The sequence below is a fragment of the Lepisosteus oculatus genome, chromosome 27, assembly GCF_040954835.1.
Source record: "Lepisosteus oculatus isolate fLepOcu1 chromosome 27, fLepOcu1.hap2, whole genome shotgun sequence".
In the NCBI taxonomy this organism is placed as follows: domain Eukaryota; kingdom Metazoa; phylum Chordata; class Actinopteri; order Semionotiformes; family Lepisosteidae; genus Lepisosteus; species Lepisosteus oculatus.
In genome coordinates, this window is record NC_090722.1 from 5,446,500 (window position 1) to 5,463,803 (window position 17,304).

General features: G+C 48.1%; 1 protein-coding gene and 1 long non-coding RNA gene across 3 annotated transcripts; one reads left to right on the forward strand and one right to left on the reverse strand.

Moving 5' to 3' along the window:
• Positions 1-528: 528 nt before the first annotated feature.
• Positions 529-16,588, reverse strand: gabpb2b (GA binding protein transcription factor subunit beta 2b). Of its 2 annotated transcripts, none has more exons than XM_069185194.1 (9): positions 16,397-16,588; positions 11,509-11,616; positions 11,064-11,231; positions 10,407-10,601; positions 9,359-9,515; positions 8,159-8,248; positions 7,240-7,407; positions 5,359-5,477; positions 529-3,708 (listed from the first exon to the last, which is right to left on the reverse strand). In XM_069185194.1, exons 2-9 carry the CDS (start codon positions 11,614-11,616, stop codon positions 3,307-3,309), a joined length of 1,407 nt encoding a protein of 468 aa, XP_069041295.1. In that variant the 5' UTR covers positions 16,397-16,588; the 3' UTR covers positions 529-3,306. The 2 variants fall into 2 exon arrangements, with proteins under 2 accessions (XP_069041295.1, XP_069041296.1); XM_069185195.1 differs by having other exon boundaries at positions 9,359-9,512; positions 16,397-16,587.
• Positions 15,584-17,153, forward strand: LOC107075474 (uncharacterized). Its single transcript, XR_001476991.2, has 2 exons — positions 15,584-16,155; positions 16,549-17,153. It is a non-coding gene; the product is annotated as an uncharacterized lncRNA (long non-coding RNA).
• The last annotated feature ends 151 nt before the right edge of the window (positions 17,154-17,304 follow it).

The window sequence follows — 17,304 nt, forward strand, 5'->3', positions numbered from 1 at the left end:
ACGGCGCCCCTGGAGCAGTTGGGGTTAAGGGCCTTGCTCAGGAGCCCAACGGAGTAGGATTCCTCTGCCGGCTGCAGGATTTGAACCGGCAACCTTCCAGCCACAGCCTCAGAGGAATCCTACTGATGTCACTACATCTCAGGAGTTACTCCAGGCTGGACCTGGTCAGTACTGTACTGGGATAAAAGCCCCACTGACGGAAACCAGTTTGCTGCTGGAAGTCGTGTTCGTGGTCAAGTAGGGCCCACCCTCTGGATCACAACTTCCCGAACAAACTCCACACAGACTGTGGGCCCAGGTCCAGAGCTGAACCCAGGGCCCCAGCGCCATGAGACAGCAATGCCAACGACTGCGCCTCGGTGCTGCCCGTAAGTGATGGTGTGGAACACAAATGCTGAAAATCAGTTACTAGCAAGCGCTAAGCACAGGAAAACAGGTATTGCTAGAAATCCCGGCCCTGAGATGTGGGGGACAACACTGCTTTGGCACTGATAAAAAAAAACAACACTCAAAACAAAAAGCTTTGGGTTTTCATTTGAATGAGTGCATATTTATTGGAATCTAAAAAATATTTGAACCTTTTCTTAAAAAAGTAACATTTGTTTTTCTTACAAAACTACTATATTACATTTTTATCACAACCCCCCCCGCCCGCCCCCTCCTTTCCCAGCAGACATTGTTTTTTGTCAATATTTCGTTTCTTTAAAACGTGTGGAAGACAATCCCTGATAGTGTTTCTTAACGTATAAAAAAGAAATAAATCCCACTGATGTCCCTTTTTAAAATAAACAACTTGCTACCTCGCTACCTTGCAGTCCTGTCACATTTCTGGACCTGCGCTGGTCTTCAGGGTTCAACCAAACCTCAGACTGTGAAATGCAAACTAAATGAGATTGTAACAGTTGGGCGTCGCTTCACTGGAACAGTGATTTCAGGATATCAGCTCCAAATCCATTCCTCACACTTAAACTAAACCAGAGGCATTGGCTCCAAATCTGACTGGAGTGAAGCGCATTAAAATACTGTACAAATCCATAATACAGTCTACCAGTACTTAACATCCAGCCTCTGGACTCCTGATGAAAGAAGGAGTGCTGTTTCCACTCAAGTACATACCTCCTGTGCCACTCATACCTCCTCTACAGACTACATGGGTCTGTTTTTCAAAACGTTTTTCTTCAATTTCCAAATCATACCAAATTATTTAAATCATGCCAAGTCATCAAAAAAATACTGATTAAACTTTTCCTCAAACTTCCAACAGGGACTAAAACAGGACATTTTTATTTTAAAAAAACAATGCGTAGGAGCAAACCTGAAATAAAACTCTCAACAGGTCAATGAACTTTCCATTTCTACCAGTGAACTGCTTGTGATGTGTAGTGCCACCTGCTGGTTATAGTGTGGATACGCAATCTTTCCACAGTACAAAATTCACTTGCAGTTAACGAGAAAGGCATATGACTGGTGAATTCAACTGGATAAGAAAGAAAATCCCACCAAAAACACAGATACATACACTTATATATAAAACACATTAGTATGCATAAGTAAGGTTTGTATAGCAAATAAAGATTTCATTCACTATCACTTCAGAGCTAAAAAGGAAAAGTTCCAATGTTTTTCATTTCAATTAGTCAGTTCTCTTTTAAAATGTAGGTGACAGCCAAGTCTCCATACCTACATACAAAAAACATAGGCCACTTACTTTTTCTACAGACTGGGGTGTACTGCATAAATCAGGAAGGGAACTATACTCTTAAATAAAAAAACCTTTGTTCCTGCACACGTTGAGTATCTGCATTTTGTTGGGGTAAAAAAAGGCAGCCCAGCAGCTAAGACCTCTTGTTGAGAGTCGACTGAACTACCCTGTGTTGCATCGGACGTCCGCCCTGCCCATCGACCGGACGCACCTGAGTTACCACGGCGCTCGGAGCAACGTGGAGCAGCTCCTCCGGCGCACGCATGGCGGGTTAAAACTTCCAGAGGCACACGGATCCTCCAAAGCGGATGTATCGCGAGCCCGAGGTGGACCACCAGTTGTGTCTTCGGAAGGGGTTGGGAACCGAAAGGAGGTTGCAGACAATCTTCAGCGGAGACGAGGCGGCGGATACCTCTTCTCCGATTCACAGTCAGTCTTTCCATCCGAAATGAAAACGGGGGCTAATTCCGATAATTATAAGACAAAAACTGGAATAAGGCGAAGAGACCAAAAGACTGGGGGACTTCGTGTAGGAGCGACGAAGGTGGTAGAGGGACGACTGATGTTCCTTGAAGGACGTCCTGCTCCCCCGAATCATTTCTGCAGAGAAGAGATGAGACGGGCAGTCGAGGCACTCCCGTTGTTTGGGGAAGAGAGAGCAGGATGGCGGAAGAATCTCAGACCCCGAGGCCACACAGACAGGGATTCGAAGCAGCGCTCGGGGCGGCAGGTCATTCAAGAAGAAGGGAAGCCTTACAGCAAGAGCACAACATCAGGGACAGAAAACTGCAATCATGGCTCCACAGCCGACAAGCTAGGTAGCTTTCATTGGTGCAAAGAGGTTTAAAGACGACCATGACTTTTCAGAGGTGCAGTGACTTCACACTGCCACTGAAATAAGACAACTACAAGCCTTTGTGTTCTTTTTTTTTCTCCTGATGGCTCTGTAGCTCAATGGTTTTCTCCATGTTTCTAGATTAAAGCTTTTGAAACTTTATACTGATCTTATCGTAAAAAAGTGTTTGGCGAAAGGCAGCGAGCTCCTGCCTTCCCCGACTCCTGCTAAAGCTTGTGTCTGGATGAGTTTGTCTGAAAGAAGAGCGAAAAGCCCATCCCTCCACATCCTTAAGAAAATAACTACGCAGAACAAATACAATTCACAAAATGAAAACACCCTGGGCTTCCGCAAAACATTAAGGCATTGCAGCGACACTGAGTGACAAAGGAGGGGGGCTGTTCTGGAGAAGAGGTGTTTGGCGGGACAGGGGGAGAGGAAACGCGGGGAAGAGTGGGGTTATGGGATGAGCTGTTCAGGCCCCTGCAGAGAACAGGAACAAGTCCTTCTCCGTCCAATCCAGGCCTCCCACTCCACTGTCCCCAGATCTTCCGAACTCCTTCACTAACCCATGTCCTGGTGGTTAAGAGAACTTCTTCTAAGCCCGGGCACGGGTCCAAAAACTGCTTTCCTCCCAGCTCCCCCGTCCTCTCCCCTATCTTCATCCCACATGGCTTTTCTGTACACTTATATTTATTTGTAGAAAAAAAAAAAACAAACAGAACACTTTAGTGGTGTGGGCAGGCTGCCTGAGCAGTCCTGGGTGGCATTAGATGGTGAGCACTTTCACCTCACTGTGCACGGGCGTGGTTTCCACAGTCTCCACCAGCGTCACCTCCTCCTCTTCGGTGGGGTCCAGCTCCTCCGCCTTGATGATGATGGCGCCCTCGGGGAGCACCATCACCCCCTGGCCCTGGCCCTCCCCCTCTCCCTCTCCCTCCTCCTCCTCTTCCTCCCGCTCCCCGTCACGGTCCTCCTTCCCCTGGCTCTCGGCGGCGCCGTTGGTCCGCACGTGCGCCATGGCCTCCAGCTTGAGCCGGTACTGCTCGGCCTCCTGCTCCTTCTTCAGCAGCTGCTGCCGGTACTCCTGGGCCCTGCGGTTGGCCTCCTGGAGCTGTTTCTGCAGGAGCTCCCTCTCCACGCTGTCCTTCTGCACCTCCGCCGGCGGCTCCTGGGGGCAAGAGCAGAACGCACAGGTGGTTGGGCCCTTCTCCTCTCCCCGCCGAGCGCTTTCGCCCACCTCCAAGCCGCTCGGCTTTTAACACATCTGAGGAACCACAGCCCCAGATCAGGCATTAGGATCCAAATGACTGCTTCACCCGCTGAATTAAGGGGTAAGCTTAAATCTGTTAAAGGACTGCAAGCCCAGGGTGGAATTCTATCAGGACACAGGAGTTACGGCCCCTAGGATCTTTAATGATCAAGCAATCCGCACTTCAGCTTTAGCGTCTCATCTGAAGGACAGCGTCTACTACAGTACAGTGTCCCATACTTGAATGATGGACCAGAAGTTCTGATCCAGGTGGAACAGGACCACCTACTGGTCCAATACCACCACTTAAGGCAGAGACCTTGTATTCCTTCAGGATCTCCCAGCCCACTACTGACCAGGCTCAACTTTGCTTGGGCTCTGAAACCTAACATGATGTAAAAGATCTGCATCAAAGGTGGTTTACCCTGCTGTAAAGAGGAGAGATGTCCTTGCTTTGCAAGGTAAAAACTGAATTCTTAAGTCAAAAGCTAATGCAAAGAATCCAGGACAGGTGTGTTACACGATTGCCAGAAACCAGTCTAGAAAGAGGAGCTGTTTCTCCACTTTGCTCAATATTCATTGATGCCCCCACCAGTAGGGCATCAGAGTGGCTGAAAATGTTCTATAAGAGCCTGGCCTACAAAAAGAAAGTAACAGAAATCTGAACTGTTAAATATCCCACCCTGTGTCATCCAACACAGAAAGTTTATTAACTGATAACAGCAGTTTTATAGTATATGCACTACAGCTGTAAGACTTTAGGGCCAAGGTTCCAGTATTGCACAGAGTGAATAAGGACCCATGGCAACGCTCCTCCATGGTGTCCTCCTGTCAGAGACATTCCTGTTTTTAGCAGTCTGCAAGCTCTGCACTGCCTTATGGGAGAAACCGCGCCAGTGAGAGTGCACAGAGGCGCATGTCCCACTGGCGTCTCAAGCCAGACGCACCGCTCCTCTAATCAGCGCAGTTCTCTCCGCAGGCTCTCTGGAGCTGGCGGCGTGTACCGAACATCTTAAAAGGCCGGATCCCACAGAGGGGCATGTCTGCCCTCCCTCGGCCTCCCTCCCTCCCCCTGGGTTCGGCAGCTCAGTGGGAACTGAGACAAGCTGAGAACCAGCCGGAGGAGAACCTTGTATCAATAAAGTGCTACAGAACAAACAGGCAAGATGGGGGGGAGTGGAGCTCCTATGATCTTTAATCTAGTCTATAATCTTTAGGTTCTAGTCTTGCTCAGGCATGCAGGCCTCCGGGTTCACCTCCATATCTGAATGAGCAAATTTGTGTGTTTCTTTAGATCTTAGGCAGCTCCAGATTTTAAGATGACTGTAGATCCTGCCGGGCTCTGGTCCTTGAGGACTGAAGTCAGCCCTCCTTATTCTACTAGACCGCATGTCATCTTTCTTGCTTTGACAGCTGAAGTCAAGACTGATGCCCTGTGTTCACCCAGACGGGTGACATTTGATCTTTTCATCTTCCCCACGGCCAGCGGCTCATCCCGAAAGACGGGCAGCTCTGATCCACCCCTCGGCACCCCTGGCTGCTGCCTGCTTTTCCACACTTGGCACCGACCTTGTCGTTGGCCTCGGCGTGGTTGACGGCTGGGTCCAGCTTCCTCTTCCTGGCCGGCGGGGGCTGGGCCTCTTCCTCGACCACCTCCTCCCTGATCTGTCCGGCCGGCAGCGTCAGGACTGCGCACACGCAGCGGCAGCAGCAACAACAACAACACAGCACAGCGTTTCAACACCTCCTCCTCCGAGCGCAGGAAACCCACCAGACAACTGGCGCTGCCAGCGGGCACTTGGAAGGAACAAGCTGTTCTGGTGCGTTTAAAGCCATAGAAGAACAGTGACTCCTGCCTTTTCTGTTGTTTTTGTACAGAGCGTCTCACCATTAATAATAATAACCAGGAAAACCTGCTGCCCTTAATAGAATAACCTGCATCAAGGCTCACTCCACTGTCCACTCCATTGAGACACTCTGCTCCAACCAGCCCCGTAACAGTTTACTTGACAGGAAGATGGAAACACAACTAAAGGACCAAAGTTCAGGTGGGGACCTGCGTCAGCAGGCGTAGGCTGCAAAGGAACAAGTAATAGGTTTATTCCATGCTGAAAAAAAAAGCATTTTTTTGGGAGTGAGCTTTGATGCAGCTTATTCTATGCTATTCTAAAAAGCATAAAGGACCAAAGTATTAGGATTGGTTACACTAAAGCCCCGTGACAGAGCAGACTAGAGGGCAACAGGCAACAGCCCTGATCTACAGCACTGAGCTTGGCCGCAAGGAGCTTGCCCACTCCAGATGAAAGATTTAAACATAATCACTAACTTGTGGTTTGCCATTCAGGTTTAAAAAAAAAAAGAATAATAGAAATAATAGAAAGGTTTGCGTTAAATATTGGAAATATGGTACTTAGTGTTTTTTTAAAGGGGAACTGCAAGACTATTTTTATTTTTCGGGGTTAGAAAGATTTGGCATTGATGAGTGCATTTCAAACTACAATGAAAGTGAAATATACACAGCAATGTGTTAAACCTCCAATGTGCACTACAAAATAGACCACATGTCCAGGTATTCCTGGACGTTTTGTTGCAACTGAGAACGAGGCAACAAAACTTCCGGCAATGTGTTGCGGCCATATGATACTGTAAACAAACAGGCTTGAGAATACATCTCCTTTAATCCAATAAGAAATATTGCTCTTGACTTTGAGACTGTTTTGCTGAACAATACAGCTTCCTTGTTAACTCTGCGTGCAGATCACGCTGGAGGGGTGAAATGTCTGCAGCACAACATGTACTTATTCACTGCCTTACATCACAGTGACTAGCGAACAGGAAGGGCAGCGTCACTGTGCAATTTGCCTGACCGCTCGCCATCACGCGTGGCGCAAGCAGGAGTCTGCCAAACCATGGCGACTTACCGTACTTTCCCAAAGCTCACAACTTGGTGCTGGAATCAGAATTTGTCAAATTTGGCAATACCGGCAAATTAATTAATTTTTTTTAACATGATTAAAATACTGGTCTGAGAAATTGGGACTGCAGTTCCCCTTGAAGTAACTTTCAGCTCCACCGACAGGTAGAGCTGAGTTGCTGTGACATGTTGGATTTCCTCTACTGTCTTTAACGCAGTAATAGGGCTCCAGGGATACCTAAACTAAGCAAGTAATTGAATCAAGAGTGAGCCACCTCCGTCACGGAAATGAACCCCAGGTGTGTGTGTGAGGGGGTATTTTTAGAAACCCATAAAATCTGGCACGCATGGCCTTTGGAAGGCGAGAGGAAAACATGGCACCTGGCAAAAACCCAAGCAAACACGGGGACAAACACGAGCCTGGAATCTAATCCAGGGCTCAGGAACCGACCCGAGAACAGCATAAATCCCACATCACTCTCAGGAGTGCAGGAATAAAAAAAACTACAGAAGGCGTGGGGCTGGGGGGAGCTCACCTTGCTGCCCGTCCTGCATGGTGACAATGAACTGCTGCCCCAGTCCGCTGGTCTGCAGGTTGCCATGCTGGTCCGTTACTATGGTGATGACCCTTTGACCTCCACCACCCACCATGTGCTGTATGGCCGAATCCACCGAGTCTGCCGTGATCACTTCCTCGGAATCACCTGGGAAGCACAGGAATTATACACACTGAATGAGAGGCCCTACAGGGAGAAAAGGAAAACCTGTGACAGGATCCATCAGGACATTTGAGGGACTAACTTGCCAAGAGAAGAGTGCATTGACTCCAGCTCGAGATGCTGAATAAGATCTGTGCATAAACCAACTGTCTTAAGAGATTAATGTGATCTATTACAGTAAGACTTTACAATGTAACATTGTAAACTTAAGGTGGTGAGATGTTGGAAGGATCAGTTTACCACAGAAAGATGCTAAAATCAATCAGCATCAGCGTCAGCCTGCTGAGACTGTGAAATGAGCCAGAATGAAATACTTTAGAATCAGATTGAGGGATTGGCTGCAGAAAAAAACAAAAAGGGAAAAGGACATGCATCAAGGCACTATCAAAGTTAATGCCAGGGAGAAAATCAAAGCACTGAATGAAGTAGATTCCAAGGTACCTGACCTGCGCATTAGCTTCGAAAGGCCACAGCGATTTTTTTCCCTATATGAATTTGCTTTACCTATATTGTTTAGATGGAAGACAAAAACACGTAAGATGAAAATACGTAACCTGTTGTATTGGTTACACTAAAGCCCCGTGACACTGCAAGCAGGAGGGCAACAGGCAGAACAGCCCTGATCTACAGCACTGAGCTGGGCCACAAGGAGCTGAAGAGCTACCGCGCACTGCAGCTGAAAGATTTTAATCTCATCGCTTAACCTGTTATGCGATCGCAGTCATCTTCCACTCACCTTGCCGGCTGGAATTGGACATCGGTCCGGAGGCTTCGGCCAAAGCTGCTAGTGTTGCCAGGACTGAGGTGGTAGAGACGGTCGAATCCCCTGGAACGAAACCGGCAGCACTGGAACCACTCTCGAGGGCGAGGACCTCGATGGCAGCTTTTCAATTGATCAAGGGCCTGCCGTTCATTCCTTTGGGGATTCTCGCAGCATTTGAATTAGAACCAACTGTCTAACTCTGATGAGCGCTAAAGTGGTATCCACTTTGAATACCCTTTCATTGTCTCAACACCAAGCCACAATAACTTATTCTATTCCCACGTACTCAGTTCCCTCATTTTGTTTGCCTTTCCTGCCTTTTATTGCTTCCTCATATTACCTAAAAGATGCAAACGGTTTTTCCAACATAAAGAGCTCAGCCTATGTCATGTTGCTTTTCCAAGCTCTGTGTGTCCCCATCTTCTATATATATGTTTCTTACATGTGACACCATGCGCTTCGTTCTCGCTACGTAACAACAACTTTCTTATCCTCCTGTTTAGCTATCCTCTCATCTGGAAACTTGACTATTTTATTAACTCCAGCAGAATCTACATCACTGACAGAACTCAGGAAGAGCGGTGACCCCAGTACAGACTACTGTTCTGAGCGCGCGTGCCTTATCTGTATCGTTTAATACCCACGAACATTAACCAGTTCTCACCCCAAAAACGATGAATGTCTACTTCCTGCATTTTTAGAATTCATCTTTTATCAGGAACTATGTCAAAAGCTTGTATATCGTACTATAGTCAGTGGGTGTTACAGTTGTTGTCTATTCAAAAGAATGATAAGAAGTCAGTTAAGCACGAGGCACCTGCTATACCCTCTACAATCGTCCTGCCACACAGATAATCCTCCAGTGCCGACGCTGGGACAGAAGTCTGCTGCACCAGTTCTAAAGAGCGGCTCCCAGTTTTCATTCCAGTCCAGCCATGAGCAACATGGCTGCATCAATCAGCTGCGTGATTAGGAAGATCCGAGTGCTGACTGACTGCTACACCTAGAAAGCCCTGCAGCGCCGACGCTCTCGAGGAGCAGTCGTGTAAACTCCTGCCCCAGCGCCGGTCGACGTGATCAGGGCTCCCCCAGTGGCGCCCCACAGCGGTCCAGAGCTCAGAGTCTGTACTACCTGGCGCTACAGTGCGAAGGCGGGCGCCCCCGGCCCCTGACCTGAGGTAGTCTTGGTGGTGCTGGAAGAAACGAAGTCGGAGAGGTTGACCACCCCTCCTGACGAGAGGATGAACTGGGGAGTGGTGATGGTGACGGGCGTGCTGACCGGCAGGGATCGCTCTGGGTTCAAGGTCACCTGGTTATGCATCCCTTCCTGCTGGAACAGACAGACGGATGTAACAGGCAGCCAGGCAGCGCTTCTGCTTCGCAGTGTGGCGGCCAAAAGGACAAAAACGGCCGCTGCTCACCCCCCAGTGGGTCCCAATAACATTCAGCCAGACGACGTCTAGTGTCAGCTCCTGCCTCAATGTGCCAGGCTCTGCTTCTGACTTACCACGTCGTATTGCTCTTCTATTATACACACATTAAATAGACTTGCTCCTTTCTGACATTTACACTTCTGCTGTAATAAAACCCTCAGCCTTTAATGGAGTAGATGGAGAACTCAGCACCTAGAGCCACGGTCTGCAGTCTTGGCCCTGAACCAAATGTCTCCTGGCTTGCGTTGCAAATGAGCTCTGGGCAATGTCAGCTGCTTAATAAGGAGGAGTTAACACCCTTCCGTCTGTGTGCTGCCATTATAAAACGTCCAGGACCAGGGTTACAGATCCCCATCCTACAGTGCGAAAGGTATAACCATAACAATAACAAGCTATAAACCAGGACAAAACAGAGTGGAAAAACACGTACACCGGTACAGTCACACACTGACACCAGTTTCGGGAAAACTCATTGCTCCAATGGATGTAAATACACAAGTGGAAAACATAAAAAAAGCTGCTTCTCTCCAGCCACCAAACTTTCACACATTTGCCTTTAAAGAAATCCAGCTGACTGAAATGTTAAAGAACGAAGTGGCCCTCTTCCGCCGTCACTGCTCACCGGCTCTCTGGTGAAGCGAGGGGCCGTGACCCGGAAGAACACGCTCTCAGCGAAATCCCGCCAGAACCTGCTGCGCCAGAGCCACCCCGGATCGCTGGGACCCCACGGTCCGGCAGCCCCCCCCCCCCCCCCCCGGCTCGCTTCGCCATGACCTTCCCACGCCTACCTGTAGTAAGGCCATGAGGTCTGAGTTGTGCCTGTCCACGGCGATGTCGAAGGGCGTCTTGTCGAACTTGCTGAGCACATGGACGTCGGCGCCGTACTTCACCAGCAGCTCCGCCACCTCGCGGTGCCCGTGCTCGGCCGCCCAGTGCAGCGCCGTCATCTTCAGCATGTCTTTGGCGTTTATATCGGCTCCGCTCTGGGGGAGGGTTACAGAGCAGGATGTAGGTGAAAGCGTGCAAGTTGTCTTTTGAATTGCTGCGGTTTGAAAGCAGGTGATCTTAACACAGCTTGACATGAGAAACACCACCCTATTGTAGAGCTTCCACCTAGCAGTACAGCAGGACGGCTCATGTTGAGTTTACTGAAGTAAACAGGACAAACTAACGGAGGTGGGTAGGCTCAGCTCATCTAGCCATAAAAAGATGAACATAGGTGTGGTCCTGATGGGAAACCCAGAAGGCTCTGTGCTGCTCTGGGGAGACTGTGTCTACGTGTATGAAGGACAAGGACCCATCAGACTAGTCACTGTCACTCCTGGTCCTGGAGAGTCTCGGTCCATCAGGTTTTCTAGGTGGCATGATTCTGACCGAGTGAAGATCTGGAAAGATCCGGCGCTGAGCGGAAAAGAGCAGGAAGCGCCGGGCCCGGCAGCGTTTACCCTGACGAGCAACTCCACTATGACGGAGTGGCCCTCCGCGGCTGCCATGTGCAGAGGGGTCCTGTCGACTTTGGTACGGGCGTCCCGGCTGACTCCTGCCCTGAGCAGCACCTCGGCTGTGGAGAAGTGTCCGTACTGGGCAGCCAGGTGGAGGGGGGACGTCCCAAGCTGGGGAAAACGAAAGAAACCGCTCGTCACTTTTTGTGATGGAGGCTGTCCAGCTTCAGTCTCAACTTGACAGATTCATCGCGCTGCCGACGTCTGACAAACGCAGCAGCAGCATTTTTTATTTGCCCGTCACGTTTCTTTTTTACTGCCCGGTCCAAAACTATGAAGGGCCGACTGTTTTTAAGGATACGCGGCACTGGAAGGTGCCAGTTTCCTCCGCGGTTTCTAACAAGAACAGCCGCGTCTCTCGGCGGGACGGCGTGTCCAGTGTGATTACCCAGTCCGTGGTGAAGGGAGCTCCGTTGGCCATAAGCGACCGGACTTCATCGTCCTGGCCTTTCCGAGCGGCTTCCAACAACCGTTTTCCTAAATCCACCAGGGACATCTGTGAAAAACAGGAGGAGGAACTTAAAAGAAAGTACGGGATTCTGTCCAGTATTCTTCTGTCAAGATGGGGGGGTTGATTCAGACGGTGGATCAAAATAAAACCGGAGTATTGCACTCCTTTCCCGGCGAGCGGCAATATTTTTTTTGCAGCTTGGTTTCTTTCGAACTGAGATTTCGGATACTGTACTGGCCCGGCAGCAAGCTGAAGTGGATGAATTTAAAACCAGTACTTCTTTCTTAAATCAAGAAAGAAGAAGAAGAAACCTGACTACTTTATGCAGCCTAATACTGCTCTTGCAACAGTACCCAGCAGACTCCAGGAAGCGAGTCTGATGCCCTGGATGAAAGGCAACATTGATGCACTGTGTTCACCAGCTGGGTGCCTTCATGTGCCAGAGAGAGGAGCAGCATGCAGAAAAGGAAGATAGCCTTGCAGAGATCAATACTGTCTTCTGCTTCTGAACTAGTCATTATCGTTACTCATTTATTAGACTGACACTTTAATCCAAAGCAACTACATTTGCACCCATTCCTGCATCTGGGTATTTTACTGGCACAACTCGGGTTGAATATCTTTGCTCAAGGGAACAACAGCAGTGTCTCACCTGGGATTCGAGCCCACAACCTTCCAGTTGTGAGTGCAGAACCCTGAGCACTGCTGCACATTCCCCACATTTAACCAGTAAGATCTCTGTTTCTCATTTCCTCAACACCTGTGTTATAGCCGTTATTGTCCATTTTCCTTGCAAATGTCCAGTTTGCACAAAGCAAATCCAATAAACTGACGTACAAAACAGAAAAATAACAACAACAATGAAAAATTAATAATAAAAGAAAACAAACAAATGACAAACTTTTAAGGCAGCGGATCAATACAGTCCTGTCTTATTACAAGATGGGGAGAAGTGGAATCGTCAATGAGTGATTCATGTCATAATGAACACTGGAACTTTTATGGCTGTGATTGTTCACAACAGGCCACAGACCAAGTTAACAGGCTTCATGTAGCAGACATAACAATTTCCCTTTTATTTTACACCACTCCCCCGTTTAAACTGCACTTTTCTATTCCTTTATGTTACCTGAGGAGTCACATGATAGCACCTTGTCATTCACCATGACGGAATGTACTCAGCAGGCCGTTTGCTACTGTGGTCCGAGTGGAAGCCCCTTGCTCAGGAGCACCGTGGCAGTGCCCCACCCAGGACAGGAGCCCACGGCCGGTCAGTCCAGAGTCCCAGACCCCAGCCACTACACAACATCCCTCTGCTTCCTAACTGCTCCTTCCATTTCAGGGGTCACGGAGGAGCCAGAGTCTATCCTGGCAAGCAACGGGGCACAAGGCAGGAGACGTCCTGGACAGGACACCGGTCCATCACGGGGCGCAGACACACACACACCAGGGCTGATGTCCACAGACCCCAACAAACCCTCCAGCACGTCTTTGGGAAGAGGGAGGAAACCGGAGCACCGAGCGGAAAAACACATGCAAACTCCACACAGACAGTTCCTCATGTCTGGGATTGAGCCCGGGGCCCCAGCGCTGTGAGGCAGCAATGCTGAACCCCACACCACTAAACAACACTACGTCAGAATTCCTTTGTTGCATTAACTACAAAAAGCGTTTTTTTTTTTCCATTTACAAATCCAAATGCACTGTGGGGTCTTTATGCTGCGTGTTCAAGGTTCAAGTTAAGAGTTAAATGCATTTAATGACACTGACGTCGAGACAGAATCGGCTTCAATTTATAGACTTGTTCAGTTTTTTTAAGCGGACACTGACACCTGCTGTCGGTGACGGGCAAGACAGCACAACCTCTCTGTTTGGAAGGGTAGCTGGGCACACGTCTCACGGGCTTCTGCCAACAGCTAGACTGCCACGAGTCACGTGACTTGGTCACAATGGCACGGACACATCTCTGGAGCACAACGAATGGGGGGAGGGTGATGGGGTGATCACTTTGCACATCATCCTGCACCAGAGCTCGACGACCGCTTCAAACAAACTCACATTTTAAAACACTAGGGGCTCACGTTTCAGACAGTTCAACTTGACATGAAGATTTAACGTTAAAGGGCTGGTGCTTTACTACAGTATTTTTGTAGACTGCAAGTACAGTCTTAATTTTCGTCTCAAATAGTTAAAAGAGAGCAAGTGTATTTATATAGCTAGGATTCAAGATAACATCACAAAAGCACATGTAAGTGCTCCAAGAAGCCAAATAAAGTTTATGATGATGAAGATAAAGAATCACTTGGTTTATTCACTTCATAAAAGACATTTTTCATATTTTTTTCAATTCCCGGAAACATGCGAAAAGGACTTTCAGAAACGCTCTGCGATCAATTCTGAAATTGCACATCTGATTTTTTCCAGCTCGTGTCTTTTAATGAATGCCACCCCGTGCATGCTTTGAAATCAGGCTGATATCTGGAGTGCTTCTTAAACTGCTTGCCATGTTGCATGGGTATAATTGTTGGAATACCTACAGAAATCAAGCAAATAGAAGTCTCAACTCGTTCTCCTTAGGAAGACACACTTCTCCCCTCCATGAACAGCCCACCTGGAGGAGTTGGTCTCACCCTGCCAGTGTCTGAGCTCACACCAATGGACTCGTCAAGTCTACCTTTTTGAAAATGCTGCTCAATTTACACCTTTCGCAGAGAAAGATTTTTGGGGTCCTGCTGTCAGCAGGAATTAGCACTGGTTAGTACCCCCCACACACACGCGGAGCTCCATGGCATCGGGAGAACGAGCCTTTTCAGCTTCGGAACACGCCTCCTGATCATATCAGAAACACCCTCAGCTGAAGTTATTTCTTCTCACCTCCCATTCTTGACATAATTCTGATTTATATGTTCTTGATTTATACAGTTTTGTATTATTTTTTTCTGCTTCTGGATAATTTTCTTTTTCGTGTATAATCTATGTAAAGTGCCCGGAGAATGCTCTGACTGAAGGGTGCTATAAAAGATCAAAACTGATGATGAACTGATTGATGGAGTGATCACAGATGCGCCAGTCGCACTGCATTATGGGGGATAGGGAGCTGGTGAGCGGTCTTGCCATTGTGTACCAGACCGCGCCCTGAGACAGGGCAGCCATGTGCAGCGTGCATGAACAGACACACGCGCGTGTCCAGCAGCAGGGCAGTCACCAGGCAAGTGGAGAGGGAGGGCTAATTCTACACTGGGAATAAAACACAGCACAAGAAAGTGCAGACAGTGAAGCACAACATAACATTTTAGGATCATCAAGCACGCAAGCTGGCCTTTGGATTGCAAGTGCAACCTGGTTAGCTCACTGGGAACAGGGACTGAAAATGTGGAGTCAGAGCCGTGGATATCAAGTGTCACGTTAAAGGCAGCCCAGAGAGATGATCACAGCGTCGACAGGGACAGTATTTTAACAACAGTTCAAACATATCATTTAATGCTGTTTGCTTCTTCCTCAAAAAGACAAAAGAAACGACTAATTAGGGTACTTTTTCACTCCCAACACCCCATCGGGTCAATAACCCCTCCCCCAGAGAAAACGATTTCCGTATCAGATGCATTTTTAATTTTTTGTTGAGTGGGGGCAACGAAACCATTTTTTTCAAACCCCTTTCTTGAAGTCAGCGAAAATAATGACTGACGACTGAAAAAAGCCCCTCAGTCCTGTCGCAGGATAACCGTTGGCGCATCACGGCCCTCCCCACGCAGAGGCACAGGCCAGCCTCGTCTTCTTAATGAATCCCAGGCGCCACTCCTGCCCCCCGGCCAGCCGCTCGAGAATCACGAGCTGCCCACAAATGCTAGGATTCCACCCGGGTCCAAAAAGCAGCCATTTTATTTTATTTTTTACAGATCTCAAAGGAAAGGGACACGGCAAGGGTCCAATCCTTCAATTTGTAAATTGAAAACAGACCGTTAACCGTAAAGGGGGCACCAAGTTACCCCACAAAGCCGGGGAGGGGGGGGTTCTGCGTACTTGTAATCCAAAAGCAACCGCAGTTTAAAAACTTGCGCAACCCGCGGTTTAACTGCGGGACACGGCCGGGCACCGCGCCGATCGCCGTGAAGCAGATCACAACCCCCCCACCCTCCACCAAAACAACACATGTCAGCCGCGCAAGCAGCCATTTTCTGATTTTATAAAGGGAGTCTTCCTTCCAAAGGGCGAGCAGACGATTTTGAAAGTGTTTTCCTTCTGCGTTCCTGCCACCTGCGACTCCCCCCGCCTAAAGAAACCGACTTTAACACACCGGCGGACAGGAAACGGTCTTTAATATTTAGTTGTCGGTGTTCCGGGGGAAGTCGGATCTGAATTTTCAATTTAAACAACGAAGAGAAAAAACTACTTCCACATCCGGTGGACAATAATAATCGGATTTGAAAAACTCCCAGGCGCACACATACACACGCCACACATCGCCGCCAAAAAGGAGACGGTTTTTTTACCCCGTATGCGCTTTTAGACATATTCACTGCGGAGTTTCTGCCCTCCTCCCACTCCCCGAGTTGAGAACCCAAAACACGGCTCGGCTTTCGAAAGGTAAAAGTTGCACAAATGTGGAAAAAAAAAACTTTTATTTTTCGTCTCGATGGTTAACGAAACGGGACATTACTGCGAAAAAACCAATAGTCCGTCTCGTGTATTTTGACTCGAGATGGCATTTTCCTTCTTTTGTCTCGTCTCGTTCGTAACACGCCGTACGTAAGTAATGAAAATAGAATAACTTTTAAAAACATGATTACTGTTGATAAACTTGGGAGATGCCCAGTGATTACTTTACCTCGGTGGGGAGAATGCCGTCGAGTTTCCACGTCGCCCCCCCGCCGAACTCGGATACGGATTTCTTCGCTGTTACTTGATACAACTTTTTTTGTTTGAGAAGGGGCAGAGAAAAAAAGAAAATTATTATTATTATTATTATATTTCTCGCAGCGGCACAAAGATGGCGGCCGAACGACACCGGAAGTGGAAACTGAGACTCGGAGACCTTCTTGGTCGGGCGGATGGATCCGTGGGGGTCGAACGAAGTAAAAGGGTTTCGTTTGTAATCCAATGCGCGACAGAAATAATCGGTTTTTAATTTTTAAGTAATTGAAGTTCGAATTTAAACGCCTTGTGGTTTTATTTATCCACCTTTTTTTAGTTGAACGTGTCCGTTTTAACATTTGCGGTGCCGTTTGGAGTATAAGCAAAATGTACTACCACTATTTAACGCGGCGTAGCGATATGATGGTGAGGGGGGTCGTATTGTGGTCGTTAAAGTAGTCCCGGTAACGTCTTGGCGGCAAAGTCTGGGAGCTGAAAGAAATCCTGATGTATTTTGAATTCAGTGAACGAGTTAAAAAAAAGCTTTGCTTTGTAGTGTTAGGCTAAATATTAAAAGAGTGGGTTAGCAGAAGCCCAAGGCCTGACAATGAGTTATAGTGTACCTGTTTGTGGCCCGTTAAATAAAGTGACAATTCAATATAGGATTATGTGCGTGCTGGAATTATCTTGATAGTGTATTTTCAAAGTAAAATCCACCTTGACTTTCCTTTCTCATTATCAGCGCCGTGTCCTTTGTCAAGACACAATTACAGGACCTTAAATAAGCGGTATAACTTTTTCAGGGTGTGTGTGTGTATATATATATATTCGATCGGGTTTCGAGTATCTCGCTGTGAAGCAGAAACGGCGCTGCGTTTGTGG

Coding starts and splice junctions, on each gene's coding strand:
- gabpb2b (XM_069185194.1), bottom strand. CDS start 11,616: ATGTCCCTGGTGGATTTAGGAAAACGGTTGTTGGAAGCCGCTCGGAAA. Junction 10,602..11,063: donor TAGTGGAGTTGCTCGTCAGG/GTAAACGCTGCC, acceptor ACCCTCCCCCAG/AGCGGAGCCGATATAAACGC. Junction 9,516..10,406: donor ACCTCATGGCCTTACTACAG/GTAGGCGTGGGA, acceptor TGTCTGTTCCAG/CAGGAAGGGATGCATAACCA.